General features: G+C 35.2%; 1 protein-coding gene across 1 annotated transcript; it reads right to left on the reverse strand.

Moving 5' to 3' along the window:
* Positions 1–2786: 2786 nt before the first annotated feature.
* Positions 2787–14424, reverse strand: LOC128994719 (GDP-Man:Man(3)GlcNAc(2)-PP-Dol alpha-1,2-mannosyltransferase-like). The gene is made up of 9 exons (XM_054419456.1): positions 14198–14424; positions 11761–11872; positions 10455–10812; positions 9550–9767; positions 8644–8791; positions 8091–8209; positions 7417–7615; positions 3577–3772; positions 2787–3011 (listed from the first exon to the last, which is right to left on the reverse strand). Exons 2-9 carry the CDS (start codon positions 11854–11856, stop codon positions 2921–2923), a joined length of 1425 nt encoding a protein of 474 aa, XP_054275431.1. The 5' UTR covers positions 11857–11872; positions 14198–14424; the 3' UTR covers positions 2787–2920.
* Between the last annotated feature and the right edge of the window lie 1143 nt (positions 14425–15567).

Below are 15567 nucleotides of genomic sequence, written 5' to 3' on the forward strand. Positions count from 1 at the left end.
AGTATAGATATAGATTAGTAACACACATACAGACAGACACCACTAGATTTTTATATAATAGTATAGAAGATGGCCAAATATTATGATTCAATACATACATTTTTTGTTCAGACCTTAAAAAAGGAGAACATGTCAATTTTTCAATTTTGTTTATCAATGAACTAATTGTTTTTTCAGAGTAAAATACTATGCTTTCAGAAAAATTTACTCCTAAGTATTTAATTTTTTCATTAAATGTTATAGATTTTATTTCTTTTGAACATATTTGGAAGTTTTCCTCTTGTAATCTACCTTTTTCAATGTTAATAATTTTAGTTTTAGCGAATTTCCCTATAGGGAAGTAGCTATTACCGTAGGTCTCATGGTAACACTTAGGCCCGGGACCGATTTACTTTTTCATTTTGATGTCCCCAGAGGCCAAAAACACCATCCGTTCAAATTTTTATATATGTATATATATATATATGTGTCCGTGAACACGATAACTTGAGTAATTTTTATCCGATTTTGATGAAATTTGGTTTAAAGGTGTAAGGCGGGATAAACTTGAATGAGTTCGCGATCCAGCATGATCTGACCATGGGAACAGGGTTTTATGGGGTAAAAATTGGTTTTTCTCACTTTTGACCCTCAAAACACAAAGTTTCCCAATTTTCCTCTAAACCTTCTTAAAGAGCTTAAAAAAACAAACAATTCAGTATATCAAAGTGTTTTTGTACGGTTATTGGTTACAGAGAAAACTAAAAAAATGGTCAATTTAAAATTCCCATGTTATTCTTATGGAAAATATTGTAAAATGTTGTAGTTTGCTTGTTTATGGATATCTTTTGATCAAACTTGGCAAATATATTCATTTTATACTAAGCAATAATTATTTTACTTAAAACACACACTTTATTAGTTTCCTTGTAGCAGCAAACCTAGGTACTCGTTAAACCTAATGTTATTTAAATAGATCAATTGAAAATCAATTCTGCCAAATGGAAATTCGCTAAGAAGGCAGGTTTGCTGCGGCGGGGGTATTTGATATATTTATAGTTAATCCAATTTCTCTGAAGAAGTCACAAATTGAATCGAATAATACAAGAGCACTTTCTCTATTCTTACCAATTAAAATGGTATCGTCAGCGAATCCTAGAATACTTAGAGAAGGCATGTCCTTGCATAGCTTAAATAAACAAACTGCTGTCATTTGAATTGATCAGCTGTTTTCAATCATATAAATAATGTAAACTTCGAAAGCATGTAAGGCATAGCCTTTGACTTAGCTTTTTGGAAATTGACCTGTTCGGCAAAGCCCTTAGGACATTTGTTCATACCTATAATTTTTGACAAATCTACACAGACAGAGATTTATTTTTATTAGGTAAATGACCATCAAACGATGACCACAAATTTTACTATATCACTTTGATAATCGGTACAATAGATAATAGTTTTGTAGCACTATGTTTTGTTTAGTACCATTGTGTTTTTATTCCACCAGTGTTTATTTATTCAGTAAAAAAAAAATGTATAGAGTACAATAACATATCTAAATTTTGGTAATAAAAAAAACCAAATAAAGTGCAACCATTTCTGAATCAAAGCCATGTTTCAGTATTTTATCACCTCTGAGTTCCTGACTCACGCAGTTGTTTTTTTAGTATCAAGTAAGATTACTTGACCATCCCACATGGTGTCAAATATCAATTTTGAATCATAGCTTTACTATCAAATAGGCATCAACATTTAGGCTGGTGGCGAGACTCTTTATAATATTACCACGTGTGGATGCCTTCATTTGCTTCCCCAAATCTTTTTTATCTTTTTGTGGGGCACCTAGTCTAGTTACTCTTGCTCTTGAAGAAGCTGAATGATCCCACGAGAAGTTCCTTACTTCTTTGTAATAATCCTTACTCACCTTGTTACCCGCACCCAAGTGAAGTCTGAGTTAACATTTGGCAGTTTTGAGTTTACTTTGTGATAATGCCCATCTCAGTGGTTTGAAGCTCACCATAAGCTTTGTACGCCTACGATGTAAACAAATAGAATGGTCTTGATCTTCTCCTCCAAGACGATTTTTTTTGTCCCACCTTCAAATTCAAATAATCTTTATTTGTTAGTAGTATACAATACATACATAAATAGTGTCAAATATACAGGTATTGAAAAATGAAAAACAAAGGTTTCTTAGAATTAACAATATAGGCTATGCAAAATTTGACATTACCTCCTACAACTCATCGAAAGAATATATAGCTTTGCTGATGAGGTACTGCTTCAATTTAATTTTGAATTTTTTTGTTGACACCTCTTCTGTTATGCTTTTTGGAATTTTGTTATAAAATTTTGAACCAGCATATTTAGGTTTCTTTTTGAAAAGTTCCAGAGTGTGATAGCTCATTGCGATACAGCCCCGATTTCTGGTGTTATATTCATGATTGTTACCGATTAGCTCCAATTCCTGAAATCTATTTTTTATGGATAAAACAGTTTCAAAAACATACATTCCATAAACAGTCATTATGTTTTCTAATTTAAAATAATCTTTAACTGAAGTTCTGGGTTGTAAATTACGAATTCACATACTAGTTCTAGCCCGGAACTATTTTGCACATTACTTTAGGCTTGTCTTAGAGCGTTGCGGCATTCAGATAAAATCCATTGGTAATTGGCATGATTTGAAACCAGGACCTTGGGCAGTTTTTTGGCATTACCCATTGGCTTCGATAATTGTAAAATTAATCATCAGGAGAGTGAATAGTAAACTTAAACTGAATGAGTTGAGGTGAAAAAAATTTACGTCCAAAAATAAATGCATTTAATTTTTTATCAGTGCAATTTATACAGTCTGTCAAGTTACTTCCTATTCTGTACAAAAAATATCACACATTTTACATCCTACTAAGGATTGATGGAGAATAAAACCTAAGGCTAGTTACTGGTCTTTCTTCATGTTAAGTAGGTTTGTTGTTGCTGATAAAAATGTTTCTTCGAACTTTGGAATGGAAAACCTCTCCACTGACTCTCTGGAAAAATAAAACAATTTAAACATATAAAAAAAAAAAATACTGTTGAACCCCAAAGACTTTTCAATGTTTGGTAACATAATTTTACAAGGTTTTTCTCACCTTCTGAACGTAAAAATCTCTATTCTTGAAAATAATTTACAACTAACCACAACAAAAAGACAAATCTATACAATAATATTTGTCCTCAAATGAAATAATTAGCATTGATTCACAATAGTACTGTTTATTAACATAGACTAACCAAAACAAGTAGACTTATCATCCTATTGTAAATTTTGAAGCTCGTTTTTCGTGTTTGGTTCGTGTTGGTGACACTGATTGCAAGTGTCAACAAAATTTTGTTCTAATATTTGAGGGTTAATTATAATTTCATCATTTGTGCTTTACTGTTTGGTTATAAAAGGGGAGTTACTGTTTATGATTGATCGTTTTATTTGGTTAAATGAGGTTTTAGATGACTGAAATAACAAAAAACAACCTCTACCTACAGTGCATCAGACGGAGATAACAATTAAATTGTTTGCTGAAACAGTTTGCTGAAAAACATTCTTGCTATACGAACCTTGAACTCTTTCGGATTTTGTCTAGTTGTTCCTTGGGCATTTGGACTATTTGTACAATTGCATCTGCAAATTCCTCGGCAGTTTCAGCTAGGAAGCCAGTGCGGTCGTTCTCACAGTCGTTCACAATATCCATCTTTGGTCCTCCAGATTTGTGAGCCAACATGATGAGGCCGGCTGCCATACACTCCACTACCCCTGTAAAACAATATTACATGGATTTACATAAATTAGATTTTCCAATTGGTTTTAGTTTGAGTCCTTAAAGTATGAATCAGCAGAGATCAAGAAGGCAGAAGGGCAATTTAATCAAGTTAATCTGTGATTTTATTTTACCTTGATAAGGTTAAATCCCCCGAGGTTAATGCACTGACAGAATTTAAGAACACCTTAAGACCCTTAAGAACACAACAAAAACACCTTTTAGCGAATTTCCCATATAGGAAATAAGCTACTCATAATAAGACCTGGACCCGTGACCGATTTACTTTTTTGTTTTGAGGTCCCCAGAGGCCAAAAACACCATCCGGACAAATTCATATAATATATACTTTTTACTTGTTTATGGATATATGATGATACAATCTGGCAAATTTATTGAGCGGAGAGAGCGAAGCTCTTATACGTCGACTTTTATGCATTTCGTAATACGCAAACTCCTCCTAGACGGCTGAATCAATCGTTTTCAAATTTTGCATGGTGATAAAGACCATATCGGTGAGTGCCAACATCTATATGGCGTTAAAAAAGTATCTCAGGAATCCGCCCCACTGGGTCTCAAAGTTTCAATGTAATCCTTATGGAAGCAGTATTTGACACATAAACAAAGACATATGATCAGCTGTTGACTTTTGAATGCCGTAGGTAAATAAATAGCTGTTAGCATTATTCCACAGATATTAGAACATAAACGGTGGTATGGATCATAAATATAATCAAATGACGACACGAGCTTGAGGTCCGTGACGTAGGAAGTTGTGAAGGAAGTAGTAAAGGTGAGAAGTCTGGAGTGTGGAAACTGTTTAAGACGATGAGATTTTGGTAGGTATCTGCATTCCTAAAATTCTATGGGAAGGGAGGAAACAGGTCCGCGACGTAGGAAGTGGTGAAGGGAGTAGTCAAGGCGAGCTGTCCGGAGTGTGGGAACTGTTTATGACAATTAGATTAAGGTATCTGCATCCTAAAATGCTATTGGAAGGGAAGGAAACAGGTCCGCGACGTAGGAAGTGGTGAAGGAAGTAGTAAAGGCGAGCTGTTCGGGGTATGGGATCTGTTTATGACCATTAGATTAAGGGTTTTGCAATCCTAAAATGCTATGGGAAGGGAGGAAAACAGGTCCGTGATGTAGGAAGTGGTGAAGGAAATAGTCAAGGCAGGTCTGGAGTGTGGAAACTGTTTATGACTATTAGATTATGGTATCAAAATTCCTAAAATGCTTTGAGGCGGGAGGAAAACAGGTCCGCGATGTACGAAGTGGTGAAGGAAGTAGTCAAGGCGAGCTGTCCGGAGTGTGGGATCTGTTTATGACCAATAGATTAAGGTATTTGCATTCTAATATGCTAAGGGAAGGAAGGTAAACAGGTCCGTGACGTAGGAAGTGATGAAGGAAGCAGTAAAGGCGAGTTTTTCGGAGTGTGGGAACTGTTTATGACGATTAGATTAAGGTATCTTGGTATCTACAATCTTAAAATTCTATGGGAAGTGAGGGAAACAGGTCTGCAACGTGAGAAGAGGTGAAGGTAGTAGTAAGGTGAGCAGTGTGGAGTTTGGGAACTGGAAACAGTTTGTAGCAGTTAGATTAATGTATCTGCAATGCTGAAATGCTATGAGAAGGGATGGAAGCATGGCCACGACGTATAAAATGGTGAAAGAAGTAATAAAGGCTAGCAGTGCGGAATGTGGGCAATGTTTGTGGCAATTAGATTAACGTATCTAATATACTAAAATGCTATGGAAAGCGATGAAAGCAGGTCCACGACGTAGGAAGTGGCTTAGGAAGTAGTAAAGTATGAACATATTGTGAGAACCGTCTGTGGCAGTTAGATTAATGTATCTTCAATCCTAAAATGCTATGAGAAGGGAAGGAAACAGGCCCCACGACGTAGGAAGTAGTGAAGGAAGTAGTAAAAGCTGGCACTGCAGAGCAAGGGAACCGTTTGGGCAGTTAGATAAATGTATCTAATACTTAAATGCTATGAGAAGGGATGGAAACAGGTCTATGACGTAGGAAATGGTGAAGGAAGTAGTAAGGCTTGCAGTGCAGAGTGTGGGAAGTGTATTTGGCAATTACATTAATGTATCTGCAATCCTAAAATGCTATGGGAAGAGAGGGAAACAGGTCCACGACGTAGGGGATGGTGAAGGAAGTAGTAAAGGTGGGCATTGTTGAGTGTGGGAATGGATTAATGTATCTGCAATGCTAAAATGCTATGGGAAGAGACTGTAGACTGTAGGTTAAAATTATTATGAAGCACGAATCGTTACATATTTCGATACGTATTCAATAGTTTACAATAGAAATTTACAACTGAGTTGACAACAGCTGAGTTTTACTCCATAGAGGCTAAAAACGAATTTTATTCCCTTAAGAGTAAAAATGCTACTAGACCCGCAAAGCATGCACCAATGACGACTGTTTTTACTGCAGTATGACAAAAACAATATAATATGAACCCTTGATGACTCCGCTCAATTTTGTGGATGTCTCTGCGAACGCCACCTAGTTTATTTTATCCTATGCCAATTTACCTTCCCCGTAGCAGCAACCTAAGCACTCGTTAAACCTAATGTTATTTAAATTGAAAATAAATGTCTTATTTATGGAAATATTTTAGTAAAAATGTAATCACTCAAGTTGAAATTTGCTTTGTCTGCAGGTTTGCTGTGGCGGGGGATATTTTAGTATAAATATACAATATAGGGCTTAAAATTGCATAAAATTAGATCAAGATTCTGGATTTGAACCAAGTAAACAAACAATCTTATCTTTAAGATTTTTTTCTACTAATTCCAACTTGCCCTTACCTTTATATGAATAATGAATTTATTTCCTCAAAAACAAACAATTAACAAATCATACAACAAATATATAACATTTAACAGTGACAATGTTATCTCGTCGTTAGCGTACAAACTAGTTTAATCTTGTATCTTGGTCATGCTCCGATTAGGCTACAGTTCGATTGAAGCTTAAACACACTTTTTGCGGTGAATTTAAGTACTAGCTAACAGCCTACTTCATGTGAGTATAACCTATAAGAAGGGCACAAGCCCTTTCATACAGAGGGTATAGAAACTGAAAGATGGTGGAAGATTACTGTTAGGTCTAATTCGTCTCTTAAATCACAACTCTGAATCCCTTTTTTGAAGAGCTATATACCCCAACTAACTACTAATTCCAACTTGCCCTTACTTTTATATGAATAATGAATTTATTTCCTCAAAAACAAACAATTAACAAATCATACAACAAATATACAACATTTTACGCAAACTAGCCACTGTTGACACATTTTTTCACACTTATTTCCTCGTTGCAAATAAAAATTAGTAACGTTGACCCATTTGCATTTAAATTGTTATCAACTCAACAGAAATTTGAATGTTTGTATTACCTATTTTTGTAGGCCTATTTGTAATATTCCTTATTTGCGTTCTCTAGTACCCTTTCTCTATTCTAGAACTCAGTCGAGCGGCAGAAATAAAGGACCGGCTGCCGTAAGGTACAACGATATTCGGCTTAGGACACAGACCCAACCCTTTGGTTCACAACTGCATGTCCACAACTATGAATAATCCGTACAAAAATTAGTTACCTATATTTTATAACCATAACAACAAACCAATGCCAAAGTGTTCATTCCACATTGTGTGTAGTCCGATAGTGGCGGAGGAGAATTCTCGTTTCAACTGGTCAAATGAAACGTTCACTTTGAACTTTACATTGTCACTGACTTCAGCCTCAGTCGCTAACTGTCGCAGGGCAGCCACTCTTGACTCGTCTTCTGAGTTGCGGCAAGACCCGACCAGAACCAACCGAACCTGAGCAATAAAGGTTATTTTCCACTTTAATACCGCAAACTTTGAATGGGTAAGAAACTTTGGAGAAATAACTCAACATTCATAAATCTATCAGAATCTTTTACTAAATCTTATAGGAATGAGTCTCTTGATACACATTGTAAGCTTCTTATGCTAAAAATACAAACCACTGTATATTTGAACATCAATGGCATATTGTTAAGAAACAATGTAGTTTCATAAAACTACATCTTTTTAGCGAATTTCCCATATAGAGAATAAGCTATTACCGTTGTACTCATGGCAAGACCTGGACCCGGGACTGATTTACTTTTTCGTTTTGAGGTCCCTAGAGGCCAAAAACACTATCCCCTCAAATTCATATCAACTACCTAGATAAATTAAAATTTAAGTATCCTACTACAAATTGCCAACAACAAAAATGTTTCTTTAGTTACCTTACAAAATAAAATAGTTAACGAAATTATAAACATACCTTGGACCAAACGTCAGGAGAAACCTTAGATTTAACAATCTGAAATGCTTTGATTTGCAGCGGATGGTCTTTTTCAGGTCGAAACTGACCCAAAGATAAAACACGCACCTCTTCAGATTCTGAAATCAAATTCTTTTGTCACAGTTATATGTCTTAGATAGCAAATAATGATCATTCTTATGGGAATGTAGGAATTGAACTGCCTCAGGGCATAATATTTTACAGCTTTGCATTTTGCCCTTGGGTGTCTTTTCGACATGCCCTGTCTTGCCCGGACCTGTGTGTGGTGCTCTATGAGCGCCTGTGCATTTCCCGTTGCACAAGACGCCCCGGGTCAAAATGCCCTGTCACGTCCCACCTTGCCAGGTTCTGTGTGTGTGTCATCCTGTAGGCTATATTTGTTTGTTTAAATATATCCTTAATCAACAGCACTAGTTTCTTATCTTTTTGTCTGGAAATTACTTGAGTGTATTTATGACTTAGGCCTAATCATAATTCACAGATTTTTACTTAAAATTATTATCAATTATACAACAAATAATCTGGAAAATACCTTGTCTCTGAATCAGTTTAAGAGGTGACACATCACACGGTGGGTAGACAAGGTAGGCTGGCTGTCTCCACAACTCTACAATGTGATCTCTGGTCCAGCTGGAGTTGACCATCACCACATCAGCTGATTTGCCAGCTGCTCTGTACAGCTGCAACAATCAGCTGATCGTCAAATGCTTTAAAATATTACTCAACGTGTAAATATAACTATTAATTTTGTACAGTAGGGGCCCTACTTATTTACTAAATAGTTTTTATATAAACGATGGATACAGACGGCATTGCATGGTAGGCCTAAATCACATTGCTAATGGAAAGTAGACCAACAGCTGTGGTTATTTTAGTTTAAAAGAAATCAAATGTTTTGATTTCAGAAAATATGTAAACAAACTTACTCCCTGTAAGGTTTATATTAGAAATTTAGAATGCCTAAAAATAGAAAACCTACAGAGTTTTCAAATACTTAATTTCATACAAACATCATTGAACTCATATAGAACAACTTCCTAAAGTTTTATGGTGAACGGATGAATGGTTTGCAAACGCATAAAGGACGAACAGACAAACATTAATTCAATATATAGATTGTTGTTGTTGTGATATATAGATTGTTGATACAGTAGAATCTTTGGCTATTGATAAGTTAGACTTCCTATTACAGTAGAAGCTCATTGTCCTGCCGATTTCAGGACTTTGACAGTATTGGATTACGGAATGTTTTTATAAGTCATCTCTTGCTTAATTGATAACTAATGTAAATAAAAAATAAATTCAGACCAACCCTAGTAAAGCAAACTATAAGATGACTGTATTGATGTTAGTTTGTATAATGGAGGGTAAACTATTTCCCTTATCAAATCCAAATAATAAAATTTTCTACAACAAAAAGTTAAAGACTGATCCTTACCCAAGCAAACACTCTATAGTAGACAAGTTTGCCCTGTGTAAGCAGAGGACTCCGGGCAAACACAGCTCGATTGTTGTGAGCCTCGACACGTTCTGACACGCGGAGTAGCATCTCTGTTGTGATGGTAGGATAGTGTACGTAACATGCCACTTTGCAGCCTCCAACCAGGGAAAAGAGGGGTAGTGTGAAGGCGTACCCCATCGTATCAATGTAAATATCTGAAAAAAATATATAAGAAAACATTACAAACTAAAATAAAAATAGTTAATCACTTCTGGTGCAACAATAAAAAAAACATCCAAAATTGTTATTCTTTCTGATAGCTTTCTTCTTGAAAGCTCAATAGACCATTGATTGTCTTGGTAACCAAATCGTTACACTACTCGCCTTCAAATATGAAGATTGCTGATTCAATGCTGAGAATGATAAATTCTGCATCTAGATGCCATTTGTCATTTGGATATATATTAGTGACGGTATGCTATCTAACAGGAGTTTGACGTTAGTTAGTAACAAGACCAGGGAATGGGTTCCCAGACAAAAACTTTATTTTAATGAGTATTAGCCTCCTTACCATATTTAAATACTATAAATTGGTTTTAATACCTGCATTTATGGGATATTTAATATTGCATTATAACAAATAGTTTCGACTCCAACACTGGAGTCTTCTTCAGAATAGTACAGGTGTCATGAACAAACAAGAAGACATCTTAGCTTGAGGAAGTCTCCAGTGTTGAGTTGAAACTAGTTGCTATAACGCAACATTAATGATCACATAAATGCAACTAGTTACACCAATACAAAAAAAATGTGCTATTGGTGTGGAAATATCAACAATAATACATTTCTACAGCCTACGGCTTTTGTTTAGATGGTACGAATTTGAAACACATACCACCTACCTGGTAGATACCGCAACATAGCCTCCAACCCCAGTATGATAGAGCCGATGCTCTGGCCTAGCAGAGTACACACTGGGTACCACTTAGCCTCCACCAAGGTCCTGGTCCTTAGATAGACAAAGCTGACTGGGCGAGGTAGCGGAGTATTGAGTCTCTTGGCCGCCAACTCCAAGATGTCCGCTGGCGCAGCATCTGTGTCACCGGTGTACACAACAATGTCCACATCAGGATGGCGCTGTTGTAATGCTCGGATGGCGCACCACAACACTTTTTCTCCGCCACCTCCGGCGTTGCAGTATGGATGGAATATACCCAGCGTTAGGCCATCTTTTTGTGTCACTCTTCTCTTTCTAAAAGCCTTAAGGTAAAAAAGTTTACTTGAGTTCAGTTTCGTAATTTTTTACAAAACAGAAAAAAACGATAGGTACAAGTTTTTGTTCTCTACCCATTTTGATGCTGGATGATTTTTCAAAATAGATTTCATAGATTTTCATAAAATAATCTCCATTATTATCCAGCTCAATGTCAAATCTAGTTTATTGACCCATTAAATAAAAAATATGCTTTAGTTTTGGCTTTCTCATTTCAAGAGTGTGTCATTTTAGTGTCATAAGTCTCTGTTAAGTATATTTGATTTTATAATCTGTTTGTAGCCAATGTTTTTTGGAATAAACTATATATTCATTCATTCATTCAAGAAAGTAACACTTATAATGGGTAAATTTAAGCAACTTGGTTGGAATTACTTATAAACATGAATAAAACATCTTTTTTCAAAAATGAAAACACTAAGCTAGCGAAAATCAACAGTACAATATTGTCTTAATTAAGTAACTAGCTTGCCGAACATAGTAGCTTGGCGGTAGTGCCTTGGGAGACAAACATTGTTGATGAATACCAGATGCCTGACAACAATCTTATAACGACTGTCACCACTGGCATGACCATATTACCACAAGGGTGGTTTTCTGTCTTTACATTACCACACAGACTAAGTTTTAGTATGGTAGTCAGAAAATTGAAAAAAAAATTTGTGAAGCAAACAACTTAATGTCAGATGGATTTAAAATGTATAACTTTTATATTTATTTAGTTCTGTGTACATGATAATTCTTTTGGAACGATAACGCCCTGCTAGTAAGAGTCAGAGACCTAACAGCTTTCAAGACAACACTATGAATTGTTATTATTCCTTTAAATTAATCTAAAAAAGTTATAAATAGGCCTAAACTATAGATAAGAAGTATATTGTTTTGATTGATTTTAACAATTGATGTAAATCTAAAAATGCATCACACATTCTTACCTGTAATATTAAATGTCCGAGTGTTATCACAGTTGAAATAAAAATTGCTATGTAGAAGAGAAACATAATATTATCTATCATACAGCATAACGGCATATTAGTAGGCGTAAATCTGAAAAAATTAAATTTCATAACACTCACAATAACAAAAATATGAATCAACTAACTTAACACATTTTAATTTTTGTAGATCTATTCTCTAAAGGCAATAAAATGTTGTAATTTGATTTAAATATGCTTAACTTAGTCCCTAGCGATTTCTGTGAAATCGTAGGCTACTTTTAACTTACGGTATTCCTCTTTCATCGAAGGTCAAAGGACATACTTATAGGGTGGGTATGGCAGTTCTAAACCGTTTGTTATGATTGGAATTGAATTGACCCATTATTAGTATACCGTACCAATAATAGTAGGTTGTCCATAAATTAGGTTTTAAGGTCTCCACCGAGCTTCTGTTACAGCCACACTTCAAGCTAGTTGGGAGATCTAAGACCAACTTCATAGTTCTTTATTTTATTCTCTACACAATTGAACTTGTGTTAGCTATTGCATGCTATTATTGATGTATATTTTAAATTATATAATTTATTATTTATTACTAGAAATTAGTTCCTATTCTGCATGTTGTTCATGTTTGAGTAGGCCAAAATGTCATTTAATTAAGTTGTTCTAGTTGTTTCATTTGCACATCAAAAAATTAGAATGATTTAAATTTTAACTTAACACCTTTATACCTACCTATAAAGGTTAATAAATTTTTCTTCTATATTTATTAATTAATCTTTTGTAGGCCTATAGGCAAAAATTTGGCTATATTTTTATTGTTAGAGTAAGCCTAGTCTGCAACTGCATATCTTGGCTTGGGTATAAGTTAATGTTTTGGGTTGTTGCATGACAATATCTCAATTAAATTGTTGGCTAATGTAACATTTTTGATTATCAATAAGGAATCTGAACTTGAATCTACAGTGCAGTCGCCAGGGCCCCACCTCGCATGACGATTAGTCTTGTCGTAGTATTCAAAAACATTATGAAAGAAAACTGACGCTCCCACCAAGTATTAATTGCATTTTGTGATTTATGTAACTTAGGCTGAATTGTCAACCACTATTAAACTCTATTGCCAACTGACGGTCCTGTAAGCAGTTGAGTGTTTGGAATTAATATGTTCAAGAGTGGAGGGGGTGAAAACATTTGCATGATATTTTCCATATTGTCAGCTGACTGATGATGTTCAGCAGACTTGTTTGAAGCAGTGACCAAAGTTACTTAGGGGAATATTGAATGCGGAACGCAGTGTGACTCAATGAGGGATAGGCCTAGTATGAAACTAACAAGGGAGGTTTCTCCAAGACCATTAAGGGCTACAGTTAGCTTACGAAGTCTGAAACATGCCAAACAGCAAACAAAGTTTTTTTTTATTCCATCTGGAGCTTTTCTGCCATTTTGTATGCAGAATAACCATTTGAAAACATTTTGAATTGATAAAACAATTGAAACGTTTTGATTCTTTTAAATCAGTGGCGGATTTGTTAATTGTTAAGTTTACACTACTTAATTGTTAGTGGCCGAAACATATGTAAAGCCGGGTTTTCCTAGGCGCGGAAGTGGAGAGCGGAGAGAGGAACGCGGAGAGCGGACTCCACTTGTCTTAGGTAGGCCTAATTTAATGTTACTGTCTTCCTAGAAGCGGAGCGGAATACCATGCTAATCTCTTTTCCACTCTCCGCGCCTAGGAAAACCCAGCTTTAATGCTATCAGTGTAGGATTCGGGCTTCGGGCCAACAACGTCATTATTTGTTTATGTTTATGATCCACCCCTACCTTGTAACCTCTAACTTAAACACTTTTCTGAAAACGTGTCAATGTCCAACAGGAATCTTCATGGATTTACCCTCTTCCTACAGAAATAAAATCAAAGAGCCAGCTTTAGGGTACAGTTTCTTAACTGGGCTAACTTATGCTAAAATCGATTGAAACTATCAAATTGAAAATATTGTATAATAATCGATATTTTTAAATATATCGGCTGCACTTTACTTGACGTCCTACACTCATTCGATTGTTTTTTCGATTCGATATTTTCATTCGATATATCGTTTGGTTAGTTAGGTTAGGTTAACCTTACCTAACTAACCAAACGATATATCACAATGAAGCAATCGATTAATCGATATATCGATCAATATTTTCATTCGAATGAGTGTAGGACGTCAAGTAAAGTGCAGCCAATATATCTACTATAAAATTAAACTATCATAACCTAACCTAACCAACCAAACTTGCTGATGGTGAAAAAATCACATGAAAGTTTATTAATCGAATCAATAGTTTCAATCGATATTAGCATAGCCCAGTTAAGAAACTGTACCCTCACACAATGTCATAGTCATGACACCTGTGTGATGTATAATATAATTCAAAATCATAATCTTACCTATATTCACACAATCCTAACCTAAATTCAAAGTTGAATTAGCCTAGCTAAAAGGTAAGTTACTATTATTGGCATTGGACTTAATTCCTAAAAAACAACTGAAATAAATAAGTTAACAATAAATATATTTCACAGATATATTTAAAGTGGTAACTGAAACTGACACGTCGCCCAAAATTTATTGCCTTGTTAACATTTTCTAACTTTGTTGATTGACAATGATAACACTCAACAACAACAACACTGACACTGACAGTTGAGTTTTAGTTTCTAATTCAACGAGACCGTTCGTGGAGGACCACAACCCCCCACCACCGCGCCCGGGACAGCAGAATTGGTATCGGAACGGAAACGGAATCACAGAAAACATTAACCGTAGTATGTTTTCTGTGACGGAACACGGAACATACGAACTGCACCACTGCACTCATCAAAATCAAATTGTTGTTTATCACTAACTGTCGTCTCCTGTCAAAACGTCAAAGTCCTTGTTTACATTATGATTATGATCATCTGGATACAGTAATAATAGTATTTTATTTTTGCAATCATCAATATATACAGGGTGAGTTTTAATTGTCCCCCCCCCCAACTTTTTTCTACATTTTTTCAAATATCAATCCCAGACCACTTCCAAACATTGTTGGGTAGTAAGTACTTCATTTTGACAAGGTGGCCATTTCCGGCCGCCATCTTGGATCCACCATATTGGATGCAAAATTTTTTTTTCAAATGTAAGGGTGGGGTTGTGACCCATTATTTCGAACTAAATTTTTACCCTGATTACAATGCCGCAAACTGTTTAAAAAAATCTTGATTCATTCTAAAGTTATGAGGGCTTTTTAAAACTTTATTTTTAGCCCATTTTAACATTGTGCATTTACAAACTAAGACCATAATCTCAAAATAGTGCTAGATAAAGATAAGTATACACTACCAGTAATTGTCGACCTATTTTCACTTGGTTATGACTGATGTATTTTTTTCGGCCGCCATCTTGGATCCGCCATTTTGAAATGTGATAAATTATTTTAAATATGAAGGGGGCGTTGTGACCCATCATTTCGAACTACTTTTTTAAGCTGAACTTAATTCCATGATCCGTTTTTCATTTACATTTTTTGATTTTGAAATATTGACATTTTTAACAAAAAAATTTCAATATTTCATAAATAAAACTTGATAACAAAAAATGGATTGCGGCATTGTCTTCAGCTTAAAAAAGTAGTTCGAAATGATGGGTCACAACACCCCCTTCATATTTAAAATAATTTATCACATTTCAAAATGGCGGATCCAAGATGGCGGCCGAAAAAAATACATCAGTCATAACCAAGTGGAAATAGGTCGACAATTACTGGTAGTGTATA

Source organism: Macrosteles quadrilineatus, unplaced genomic scaffold (assembly GCF_028750875.1).
Source record: "Macrosteles quadrilineatus isolate MER2022 unplaced genomic scaffold, UCM_ALF_1.0 Scaffold_5__1_contigs__length_97177068, whole genome shotgun sequence".
NCBI lineage: Eukaryota > Metazoa > Arthropoda > Insecta > Hemiptera > Cicadellidae > Macrosteles > Macrosteles quadrilineatus.